Raw genomic sequence first — 12,563 nt, forward strand, 5'->3', positions numbered from 1 at the left:
TTCTGCACTGCCAGTCTCTGAAAATATTCAGGTTTTGTGTGATAGGTGCAGGCATTTTTGTGAAACACATGCACACTTGTTTAGTCATGTGTCTGTGATTTTCTTCCAGATGAGACTAGCTGCTGATGTCTCCATGTCAAATTACCACTGGCAAGCAGCAGTCAGTGATTTATTGCATTTTGATGTCAGGATTTCCATGCTGCCAGGCTGTTCTATTCCTGCTGACAGCCAGTTTTGACATGGTGAAATTATCAGCTTCCAAAATGAATTTTCTCAAATTAATGAAAATGCTGGTTTCTCTTAATTCATGTTTTTCTTCTAATGGAATGTTTCCGGGGTATAGACATGCTGCTTTGTACTATGTTTGTGTCCAGCCTAATCTGACACTCAAGTAGTCAATCCAAACCACCCAAAGCAGTGCCAGCATCAGTGTGCCTGGCAGACAGGGCAAGCCCAGGGCAGGTCTAGGGGTGTTGAAGAGTGCAGGAGAGCCACTGTGAGGCACTGGGAGAAAAGGCAAGAAGAGCAGTGTTGGAAACTATCTCCAACCTTGTTGCATGGCTAACACGGATTGATTGCCAGCCCTGATGCTAACAGCACACTTAGCTAACCACTTCCCATTGATATATATTTTTTTTAAATTTACCCGTCATATTAGGACTTACCAAGAAAAACTGTGTAGTGCCTTAACAGTTATTTCATTAAACGGAAACTGTAATATGCACTGGAGTTTTCAGTGTTAAAATCAACTTGAGTTCTGTTCGTAGTTGGGTGTGTTGCTAAAAATTGTTTCTGACTCCAGATTCATGCTGTAAAGTTTTTGTTCTTTTATGATAAATACAATTTAGTATTAAAATTCTAAATGTTAGAATTTCTATTGTAACTGGCTTTGTACAGGCTTGCTCACTTTCAGCCGTGCAAAAGTCAAATGCTATTGGGTGTAATTATACAATGATATATTACAAAAAAATCAGGAATATTAAAACTCACATGTATGGAATCTGAAAAATATAGCCATTAGCTTTGAATTACATTCTCTTACTATGTGCAGAAAGTACTCTAAAGTTGGAAGAGTACTCAGTTAATAATGGTTAGATTAAATTTACAACCAACTTTTAGGCTTTTTTCTTGAATCCTGAAGAGTTTTGATGGCTTGTAATTCTTTCCCTATCATGTTAGTAATGAATGTATTGCTTCTTTTTGTTGTACTCTTCAATTTCAAAAACCAAAACGCAAACAACAAAATAAGATCAAACCTCCAGAGTATGGCAGAGGTCCTTAAAATATACAAGAACTAAAAAAAGTAAAATGGGAATTCCTTTCAAAGGGCTTAAAAAATTTTAAGCAAAGGGAATTTAGCTGTTAACCTGCAGTAGGTTATAAGAGAATTTATTTTAGTTTGGTTCAGCTGTTTGCATACATGAGTGGATGTGGGTCAAGAAGGAAGGGAAAGGTGATTCCCCAGGGCATAGGGGATGGCTGTTTTTGTTTTTAGATCTGCTCATATGGTCATTTAAATTCGTGCATTTAGCAGTTGCTGCAAAAGCTTCATTTTAGTCGTACAGATAAGCCTTTCACATTAAGTTCCTTATTGCAGTCAGTTTAATGAGGGGTTCACTTTGGAAGCATGAAGTAAAGGCTGAAAGATTGTTACTGTGCTTGGCACAGTGCATTTCATTTGTCTGATAATGAGTAATATTAATCATTGATGGTGCTAAGGTGGTGTCTCTTTAGTGTCAAGAATAAAAATATTTGACAAGAATTTGACCTTTTCTTCTCCTAAAGGAATCAGCAACTAAAGCAAGCTCCCAATGCTAGTTCTACAGGGTTTATTTTCAAGAGTTCATGTAAAACATCTGTGTAGCCAAAGGGCTTTTTTTAATTAAGAAAAATGGCCATTAAAATTCTGTGGCCATTTAAATTTAACATTTGTGACTCAAACTGAAACATTAATAAGGGGAGGTAGAGACCCAAAAAATAATGCAGACCTTATTAATGTGTAGAATTGTGAAATGTGAAAATGTGAAAATGAAATAAAACTAAACAAAAACAACCTCAGAGACTCATGATTTACTGGGAATCCCTATTAGGTTTCTTGTGCATTAGAGAATCTGATTAGCATACAAATTGTGCTATTGATACAGATACACACGATGTGTGAAAACTATGAGTTCTAAAACAATTCACAATAAAAAAATGAAACAAAGTGGAAGAGGGATTGTGATCTGTCTTAAAAGATTTAACAGGATTACTTTGTTTTGGGCTGATAAGAACTATACAAACATGAATTTCCTGTGCAGTATATCCAATATCTACATTTCACCTTATAAAGACCTTTCTTTGTGTAAGCTTTTCTTCATTTTGCCTTCAAAGGAGGCAAGAATAGACTTTAGAAGGAAAAAGCCTTTATTAAGTTACTTCATTTGTATCATATTTCTGGATATTCTTTTGTGCAGAATTATTTGAATAAATGTTGTGAGGTTATCCCAGTATGGTAACACTTCTTAAACAGATTAAAAATAATTAATGCCAGGATGGGAATTCATAAAAACAGTTTGGTCTGAGGAGCCACTGTGTTTGTCCTTTCTTTTTTTTCTTCTTTTTTTCCCCATGAGATGTCATATCGCTAAACTGCATTTTACAGCAGTGGCTTCTTACTAGTGTAGCTGTAGGGGTGAAAGGAAGGAGAATGGCAGACACCACAGCATTAAATGCCTGGAGTTGGCCACAGAAAACAGGGTGCACAGTTCCTAGAAAATGGAGAATGAAGATAACTTCTTATTTGGTGACTCAGTTTCCACACTGCCCACGAATTAATATTTCTTACTGTAGGAGAGGCCACATCCCCAACTGTTGTATTTCATGAATAAGTAAAAGCTGTGAGCTGATCAGATGGATCAGTGGTGTGCACAATACCCTGCTTTATGGAGATCCTGGGTTTGGGAGTGACCTTGAGGCTTCTCTTCGTCAGGCAAACTAGGGCTTGTAAGCATTACAAAGCCTTCTTGAAGAAGCTGGCTTTCTTCAGGGAGCTTTTGCATTCCTCACTGCCAGATCATTCAGCCTCAGAAAGAAGAGGATGCCTATCTTCCCATCCCCAGGGTGAATGCAAGGTTTGCAGCTGCTTTTTTGTGTGCAGGGGGCTGCACAGAAGGAGAAATCAATTCAAAACTGAGGGGTGAAAAAAGGCTGTTAAATGCCACTGCATCCCTCCCTACTGCATCAGAGAGTTAAAACAGGATGCACCGACTTAAGGAGGGAACTAAATTCAAGAAAGGAGAAGGGAGACATAGGAGAAGTGAAGATCAGAGAAAACTAAATGCATTACAAGAAACATACACTAAACCACAAAAATCTCTAAACACTGAGAAAAATCCCAACTGCAAGCCACTTAGAGCTGTAGCTATCAGGACCTGGACAGTCAGAACAAAAAGCAGAGCAGTCTGTCAAGGATGGGAGTTTCCTGGGGTGGCTGCATCATGCTGCCTGGAAAGCAGTCACCACCTTGGAGTCCGAGGTTATGGATAGTTTGTATTAGTCCCACTAGGGAATCAAAAATAAAAGGTTCTTTCTCACCCTTTGGCTTCACTCGGTTGCTTATAAACCAATAAGCTTAACATCTCTCAGTACTTCTGCAGCTATAAAATCTAAAAAAACCCAAACACCCCAAGCATTACCATCCCCAAGTCGTGTGCCTTTACATCAACTGTAAAACATTTACTGCAATATAGATGTCCATGAACATTGTTCCAAGACTGAAGTCTGGAATGAGCCAAACACAGGAACAATGAAATAACACACACACACACACACAAAAAAAAAAAAAAAAAAAAAAAAAAAAGGAACTTCTAATGCTAGGGAGCAGTCTGGAATTATTTCTGATACTGCTTTGTCACTGGGCAGGGGAGAGGTGATTTAACAAATACTACCATACAGAATCCTGCTGTCCTTCTTGATCTTCATTTAAACTTGAATTGTATCTCTCCAAAACAAGTGTCCCTTTTGTTTAATTAAAAAAAAAAAAAAAAAAGCAAAGTGTATAAGACAATCTTTTAGAAACTTCAGTAGGAGCATTAGTGCCTACTGAATCTGTTTAAAAGTTGCATCCCTCACATTTTAGTTGGTGTGGAACAGTCTAGCTGTCAACAACAAATGCAGTCAACACTGCATTTATATGATCCCAGTGACAAGTTATCTGATCTCTTCATGCAAATACAGTCCCTGCCACTGTATAAAATATGTATTTAATCTAATTACTCCTCATGGGTTTTGATGAATTCCAAATTCACCAGCTTTAGTAACAGGAGTGACTTTGCACCAATAAAATAGAGTCAGAAAATTAAAAATAAACAGGATCCAGTTTGGAGACAGTTCCTTCTGTAATTTAGTGGAAAAATGTCAGGCATGCCATTCAAGCTTACTTTACTACATCTCTATGGCTGCAGCAGAGAAATTATAATTTGTTTAAATTCTTTCTTTGTGAATGAAATACCTGCTAAAATATCTGTGTGTGTGTGTCTGTGTGTTGTTGCTGGTTTGATTTTTTTTTTTTTTTTTTTTTTTTTTTTTTTTTTTTTTTTTGTCCTGGACATCACAGAAGCAAATTAAGTAAACAGAAACCCTTCTTTGAAATTAACAGAAAGAGAGAGGCTGAACTGTGATTTCAGCTGAGCAATGGGTCCTCTTTACTGGTGCTTACTGTGAATGGCTGGGGATTACTGGGGTGTCAGTCTGGTGTGGCCTATCCCTTCACCTGCTCACAAAGGGCTCTGTGGGCGGTAGGACATTTCTGAGGGCCTTTTACAAAAGTCTTATTTCAAAACACATTGTCCTCAGATGGATAAGGAATAGCAATAGCTGATCACTGATTTGGCTTGGGAAATTCTGCTGTTTATATTTTATGTATCCTCTAGATGAAGGTTAGCAGATTGGAATCCTGTAGTTCAAGACATTACTATTCAGCTGTAAAGTGATGAAAGTAAAGTGATGAAGCTTAATACATTTTCTGAGATAACAAACCTTAAAATGAAGTCACTTGTGGGTTACATTTACTGTAATTTCTGAGCAGGGTCTGCACTGTTAAAAGTTATTTCAAGAGACACACATCAGACAATGTTTTTCACAATTCTACCTTTCTTGTCTTTGTTGGTAAATATAGGAGAAGCCCAGATGTACAAGCTAAAGAAGAACTGTGGAAACATATTCAGTAAGTATAGTCCTTTTGAGGTCAGAGTGACTGCTTGGCTTGCCTCCTGAATAGTTTATTCACACTCCCTCCTCTGTGGGTATAAAGCATTGCTTTCTGATTTAGTTATGCGCCACAATAAATTATGCTGGTGTTAATGACTGGCTGTGTGTAGAAGATACTGCAGATCACTGAATGCACTGAATACAGATGACCACTGTATGTAGATGAATTATGAATGAAGAATACAGCATTTTAGAGATTTATTCCTCTGTGGCTTCCAAAGTGTCCTTTTTTTGTAATATTGACTCTTCTAGGATGAGATCACATCTGCTACAGAACTGCCAGTTAGGAAGGTAGCTATTCCAAAGCATATTCAATGTCCAGTAGAAACAAGGTTTATATGTATTGTAAAGCAAGAACAGATATGCAGGAAGGTGAGAGGAAGGTAAAGCAGGATGTGACATGCCACTGAAGCAGTCAAAGTGAAGTTAGACACATTTCTTCATAAGTTTGTGGTTATTTTCTTGATGTTAAGATGGCTTCAAGGCTGACAATAGCTTTGTTCAGTAAATCTTTTAAGATTATATAATAAAAATAGGGACATTTTTGTCGTTGGTAGCCGCTGTAACATTTTTTACTTTGCCTAATCCTTTCTAGGAAGGAGCTTGTGGATCCATCTGGCCTGTCTGAGGAGCAATTGAAAGAAATTCCATACACTAAAATAGAGTGAGTTTATGTCAGGATTTTTCTTTGGAAATATAAAAGCCTACTTTTCTTATTTTACCGTGAACTCCATCATAGTGAAATAGGAGTGAATTTACACATCATGTCTAAGCTTTTATCAGCTCCAAATGCTCATCTAGAATTGGCTGCATGGGGATACTTCATAATTTTAAAATTTAGTATTTCTCTCTTTCCAAAATATGAAGAGAATCATCTTCATCTCTCTCTGTCTCTTCCATGCACTTGTGAACCTGCTGAATACCTGTATGTTCTGTATGTGTCCCTGTGCCATCCATCAGTCAGTTTTATGTTATGCACTATAGAATCAGAGACAGTTGGATGCAGACAAGCAAATCCATATATTTCCTAAACTTCTGGTTCCTTTTAAATTTTTATTCTGATCATCTAAGGCACTGTTTGACTTGTTTAACCCCTTTCCTTGCTTTTCATGGGCAACTGCCAGGGCATAGTTATTTCTTAAGAACTGACTTCCACTTCACTGTGGTAATTGCCCATTTGGGATGCCATGTGTCAGTACAAGCAGCTGTGTGTGGCAGAAGCAGGATCCTGGTTTGCATTACAATGTGTATTCACAGCACCAATAAATAGAAAAGATTGATGGTAAAGCTCCATATATTAATGCATTCTTTACTCGATTGTTATATTCTCAAATATGGGCATGGCAGTTTGTGACCTTTGCATTTTTAAAGCATTGAATTCCAAGTAGGAAGGTTTCTTTCTCTTAAGAAAACTATCAGCCTTTTCATTTCAATCACTGCAAAGAGTTATCTGTTACACTTAATTTAAAAAATGGAAGCATTTCTCAGTCTGCAGTTGAATTTATGGGTTTTGTGCCAAAGATCTGATTTACTAACTTATTGATATGAATTCTGTGTCTCTTAGGACTCAAGGCGACCCGATCCGCATTAGGCATTCACACTCCCCTCGAAGCTACCGTCAGTACCGGCGGTCCCAGTGCTCTGATGGTGAAAGATCAGTCCTCTCTGAAGTGAAGTATGTGAAAGTCATTATTAGCAACGGACTGGGTTACTGTGGCCCAAAAGTTGTTCAGAGGTGACAGAATAGAAGTGGCATAAATGTGGTTGGTTGTGGGCACAGGATTCAGGCAACCCTCTGTATAGTAGGTCTTCAGAGATAAATGATTAGAAGTACGAAAACTTTTCTGATCTGTTCTGGGCCCCAGAGGCTTGCTTGGAAGGAGGAAAAACTGAAAAATCCAAAGGTATTGCTCTTCAGTGGTAGGTCACAGAGCTAAATATGGGATGAGACCTCACGAATTGCTTTCCAGATACCCTCATCATTAACAGAGTTAAGATGTCATCTGTATTAACTCTGTAATTTGTTTCATGGGACACGTAGAGCAACCCTTTCCATCAATGATGAATCCTTCCTAGAAGACTGATGTGTAAAGAATGTACTTATGAATGGAAAAGTGACAGCCCTGTTGTCACCTTTATTCAGGCCTTAAATATCAGCAGCACACTTCCTGGTGGTATCACACACTTGGAAGGGTAATTGCAAATGGCTGGCACACCAATTATTTGAGGTGAGACCCATTTCATATGAAGCTGGGAGACTCTGGTGACCAGGAGGAGTCAGGCCCCTTGAGAAGGGATGGAATGACCCATGCCCTGAACGTGCCAACTGACTATTGAAGATCAGCATGATAGCTTTTAGATGTCTAAAGTCAGGGGATAAGTATTTTGGATTTTGCCTTTTAGACCTTTGTAGCTGTCTGAATCAGTTTCATTATTCTTCCTCTGCACAGTTACATTTTACTTTGTATAGTAATATCAGTTTTGTAACACTGTAATTCCAGTGCAAAAACTGATCTGGTGCCTCCACTGCCTGTTACACGATCCTCAGATGTGAAAGGTCCCAGTATCCAATTGACTCAACAGGTTAGTAATTGTGCATTCTTTGCAATTGTCTTTTTTTTTTTTTTTTTTTTTTTTTTTTTGGAAGGAGGGTCTAGTGCTTTATTCAAATTAGATCTTCGGTTTCCTCAGTGAAAATTAAGGTGGCTGAGTTTTTTTTCAGCAGAAGTGTGACTTGAAATTTCACATGTTTGCTTATATTTACATTATATTTCTAAATATATGTAGTTCTGTAGCATATACCCCTGTGAACACCTGCTTCTGCTACTGGAGGACTCCTTCCCAATTTGAGTCTAATGTTTCCTTAAGATGAAACCCTGTTGTCCACAGGAGGAGAATCAACTTTCACAATTTCATAGAATGTGGAAGTGTGTTTGGGCTGCAGTTGTAATCACAATCTACTATCATTTACTTGGCTCTTCTTAGAAAGATTCCTGGAGTTTTGTTGCTTGTCCTTTTGAAGCATTGCTTTGCTTTTATTTTTTCTGGTTTATTTCTTTTTTTTTTTTTTTTTTTTTTTTTTTGGGGGGGGGGAGGGTTGTTTTGGTTTGTTTTTTGGTTTTGTTTTCTTTTGTTTTGTTTGGTTTCTGTCTACCTGCTTTATTTTTTTAATGTTACTGAAATCTAAAAAGGCTATAATGAATGATAAATAACTTGTCTTTAAATGTATCAACTGGCTTTCCTCTTACATTATGGTACAATACCTCTCAGATTCAATAGTTTTATTAAGGGCAAAATGTGAGAAGAAAATGATATTCAAAAAGCATCCTCAGGTCTGTTGTACAAGAACACAAAAGGAAAACCAAAACATGGAAGAGAGAATCCCAGATACCTAACTTCCCACACCAGTCATCATATCTGCTAATCTGGCTTGTGGATATACCAAAACCCCATGCTGATACTGTTTGTTGTGTGGAAACTGCACAGAATATAATCAGCAAAATATATTATGTTTTATCTTATAAGCAGTTAGAATAACTGGAGTTGAACAATTTTAAAACAATAAACAGATATTTTTCACTTCAAAGCTAGCTAATGCATAACCTGTTGATAGGAATTAAGTTCTTTGATAGGAATTATTGAATGCAATAGAAAAAATGAGCTATCCTTGATTATTTTGTTCCAGCAATGAAGGAACAATGAAGGGGTCTTGATATATTTAAGGCTAAACACATTTAAGTGCTCTGTAGAAATATGTATTTTGTGGGATTGAATCCAGTTCAAAATTCACATTGTCTCATTTCTGTTCTTACTCAATACAATGTGGCTTACATTAATGCACTGGAAGGAATTAATGTTACAATGTTCAGTGTCCAAAAAAATATCTCTTTTCTCTCTGCCCAAGATCCCCTCACGGCAGTGGTTGCTAATTCCTTGTGAGGCTGTCTTGCAGTGTTTTGCTAAACATCAAATAATTAGTTGTGGCACTTGCTGAATAGTTGTATTTTATAATATTATAAATCCAAACATCACAGACAGTCAGTATCTGGCAGGGGAGAGAGGAGGCATGAGGGGGAGAAAGTTCTGTTTGATCAAATAAATGTAGTGACATTTGGTACAGTAAATACAGTACTTAAATTCTGCTATATCTTTTCAACAATGTTATAATCTGTTCCCTTCAGAGACAGAATGGATCTAAAGATAGCCTAATAGAAGAAACATCTCAGCTAACCACTAACAATGCCTATGGAAAACCCACCTCTAAGATCATAAAAACTGTACAGGTGTCACGCTTCAAGGTGGAGACTTGACTTCAGCTGTAGCTGAAGATGGTGAATGGATTTTATTGTCTGGAAAATGAGAATCTCTATGTGTCTGTGTGTGTGTGCAAGGAAAGGAATGAAAGTCAACGTGGTAGCAATTTCTTTGGGACATTCAGAAGCACAGCCTGCTTGCTGAAAAGGCCAAGCAATGCTTTTATCACCAACATCATTGCAGTGCACTCTGTGACTCATCCAAGAGAAGCCACCTGATAAGACAACCAAAAGAAAACTGGAAATTCGTAGGAAAACTGAATGATCAGCAGTTACATTTCCAAAAAACGAATGACAAAAAATTGCTGCAGCAAAACAGGCTTTATGGTCTGGTCTGCAAGTGAATAGCCTTTTTCCAAAAAATGACTGTTAACTGACATGGTCAGGACCAGATGCTTCAAGAGAAGCAAAATAGTCATGTTTTTGGCCAATTGTGCAATACAGTGTGGTATGGGGAGAATTATCTTCACAATGTATATGGGGATCAACTTGTGTCCAGAGACATAAGGACTAATAGCTCTCACAAGGTTTATTTTAGCTTAGCACAGCAACAAATGCTCATGTTGTAAATACAAATGTTGACTTAACCTGTTTTTAGCTCAAAACTGGGTAACAACACCCTGTAGGACAGGATTCCAAAAGTTATACAGGTGTACTTTCCCTTGGCAATTTTAAATGTGCTCAATATTGAATGCCTTCTTATGTAGAGGGTCTGAACATTCCATACCTTAGAAATACATCTATCGCCTTATAGTAAAACACACTGGGAAAAAAAAGAAGATTATGTACTGATCCACCATATTAGGACTGCTTAGCAAGGCACTTAGGTACTGGTTAAATGAAGCTTGTAAAGTAGGATTTAAGATGGCTGGCAAGTAAATAGCCTTTTAAATTGTTTTTTTAAACTAGATTAGTAAAGTCTGCCTTAATCTCTTTTCAAGTGAAATAATTGGTTAGTACCTTCTGACACTTTTCTCTGAGCCATTTCTACTATGATAAAATGACAAGGCAGTATTTCAGGTATGATAATTGCATTTTTTTTTCTATTGTCACAGTATGAATAGTATTAATGAGATGCACATTGAGTGGACTGTCTTTTAGTACATATCTGAAGTGATGCCTAGCTCTTCTCCTGTCACTTCATACAAATTGCTGAAAGTTATTCCTCTGCCCCCCTTTGTCCACAGTCAGCACACAGATGAGTCTTCTGGTATTGCTAAATTAGGAAGCTTATAAAAATTTTTGTTTTGTTAAAGTAAATTATGGTAAGTGTAATCTGCAAACTAAATACTGAATTTGTCAAATAGCATTGAAAATGACTGTAGCAACTCATGTGCCTTTTTACATTGACCCTCCTTAAACTCAGCCCCCACTGCCTTCAGTGACATGCACTGATCCTGTCTCCCACCCCTACCAACACCACAGCAGGGGTCTTCAGCCCTCTCAGAAAAGTAGTATTGTTTGAGAACTGAAGCGAGTATGAGACACCTATGCATTACAAGAGACATGGGATCGCTAATACATATTTTAACTAACAAAAACTAAAAACTGAGAACTGAAATCTTTTATGATACCTTTTTCTTTTTTTTTTTTTTTTTTTTTTTCCTCTCTCTCATGTCCATGACCTGAGGTGATAAGTGGATACTACTAACCACCAGGGTTAGTACAGTTTGTATGTTCCTTTCACACTACAGATTGATCCGCAGGCTGGGATATGCTGCACTGTGCCACGGAAGGCAGTTTCACTTCATAAATATTTTTCCTTCATCACTAATTTTGGACAACTCTGCTTCAATCTCTGTATACAAAGTGAAGGGAAGTAAAGAGCTTACAATACCTCTGCAGTAAAAAATTTGTTTCATAGAGGTTCTTCAGCATTTCCTGAATCTGCCACGGATTCTTCCCAGGACTTTGTTAGGCTTTGCTTGAAGTATTTTCTCAAAGTGGTTTGTAAATTTGTTAAATGGTTTCATTGTCATTGCTACAATTTAAAGTGGTCCTTTAGGATCTGTGACTTTGTGTAGTATTCTCATATGTACCAGTTAAGAAACACAAACCAACTAAAAGTAAAAATAATTAAAACAACCAAAACCATACACAAACACAAAATGACCCATCACTATGGCAAAGAATGCGGTGATACGGATTTGTCCACAGCATCACAGTCTTTTGGAAGACTACTGAAATATGACAGACCACAAGAGAACTGGTTACAGTGTTTGCAATGAAAGCCACTCCTTACTTCTTCAGGGTGTTCCAAGGTAGAGCATTATGCACTTGCATGCAGCTTGTTGCTTATTAAATCATTGCCTTTAGTCTGCATTCTCAGACTCAGGCACAGACAAATAGAACATATTTACTACTTTAGGAGGATGTGTGGTGTGCATAGTGTCCATCTGTTGTCAGTCCTCAAATATTGACTGAAAAGAAAGTTAACTATAAGGTTTACATCCAATCTCATGCTTTCCTGGATGTTGTTATCTGCCTGTGGGCTTTTCTGAATTATTGCTGGATACCATAAGCCAAGTGTGTGATATTTTACTATCCCACTATTTCAAAACAGGCTTTTGACTACTCTAGTAGTGATAGGTTTCAATTGTCAAGTCACAGGAGGGGTGTTTTGTAATCAAGCCAACTTTTTTGAATTTAAATAAGAAATTTACAGAAAGAGTCCACTATTTGAGTTAGTGGTTTTCTCTCCAATGAGACTGTGAAAAGTAGGTATGAATAAATGCAAGGTCAGTCTGGAGCACTTACAGTGGTTTTGTGACCACAAAACAAAGACTAAGATTAACACATTAACATTACACATTGTGTCAGTGCTAGAAAAAGGCAAAACTTGGACAAGGATGTCATTGTCAGCTAAATGTACAGAAAAAGAAACTTATTGCAGAATATCTGTGAGCCTTTTTTTCTTCAAGCTTTTCCTCAGTCATTTGAGGAAAAGCATGTTTTCTTGTGATCATTTGTGTGCTACCTACAAGTGATCGATGGCTGAAA

General features: G+C 37.4%; 1 protein-coding gene across 1 annotated transcript in view; it reads left to right on the forward strand.

The window, feature by feature from the left end:
• The window catches only part of EPB41L4A (erythrocyte membrane protein band 4.1 like 4A), a 121,339-nt gene extending 111,739 nt beyond the window's left edge, over window positions 1-9,600 (forward strand). Inside the window, exons 19-23 of the mRNA XM_030467418.1 lie at window positions 5,159-5,206; window positions 5,846-5,914; window positions 6,815-6,925; window positions 7,752-7,833; window positions 9,432-9,600. Coding sequence (XP_030323278.1) covers window positions 5,159-5,206; window positions 5,846-5,914; window positions 6,815-6,925; window positions 7,752-7,833; window positions 9,432-9,560 — 439 coding nt within the window. The 3' untranslated portion in view covers window positions 9,561-9,600. The remainder of the gene's footprint in view (window positions 1-5,158; window positions 5,207-5,845; window positions 5,915-6,814; window positions 6,926-7,751; window positions 7,834-9,431) is intronic.
• Window positions 9,601-12,563: the final 2,963 nt, after the last annotated feature.

This window comes from Calypte anna, chromosome Z (genome assembly GCF_003957555.1).
Source record: "Calypte anna isolate BGI_N300 chromosome Z, bCalAnn1_v1.p, whole genome shotgun sequence".
In the NCBI taxonomy this organism is placed as follows: Eukaryota; Metazoa; Chordata; class Aves; order Apodiformes; family Trochilidae; genus Calypte; species Calypte anna.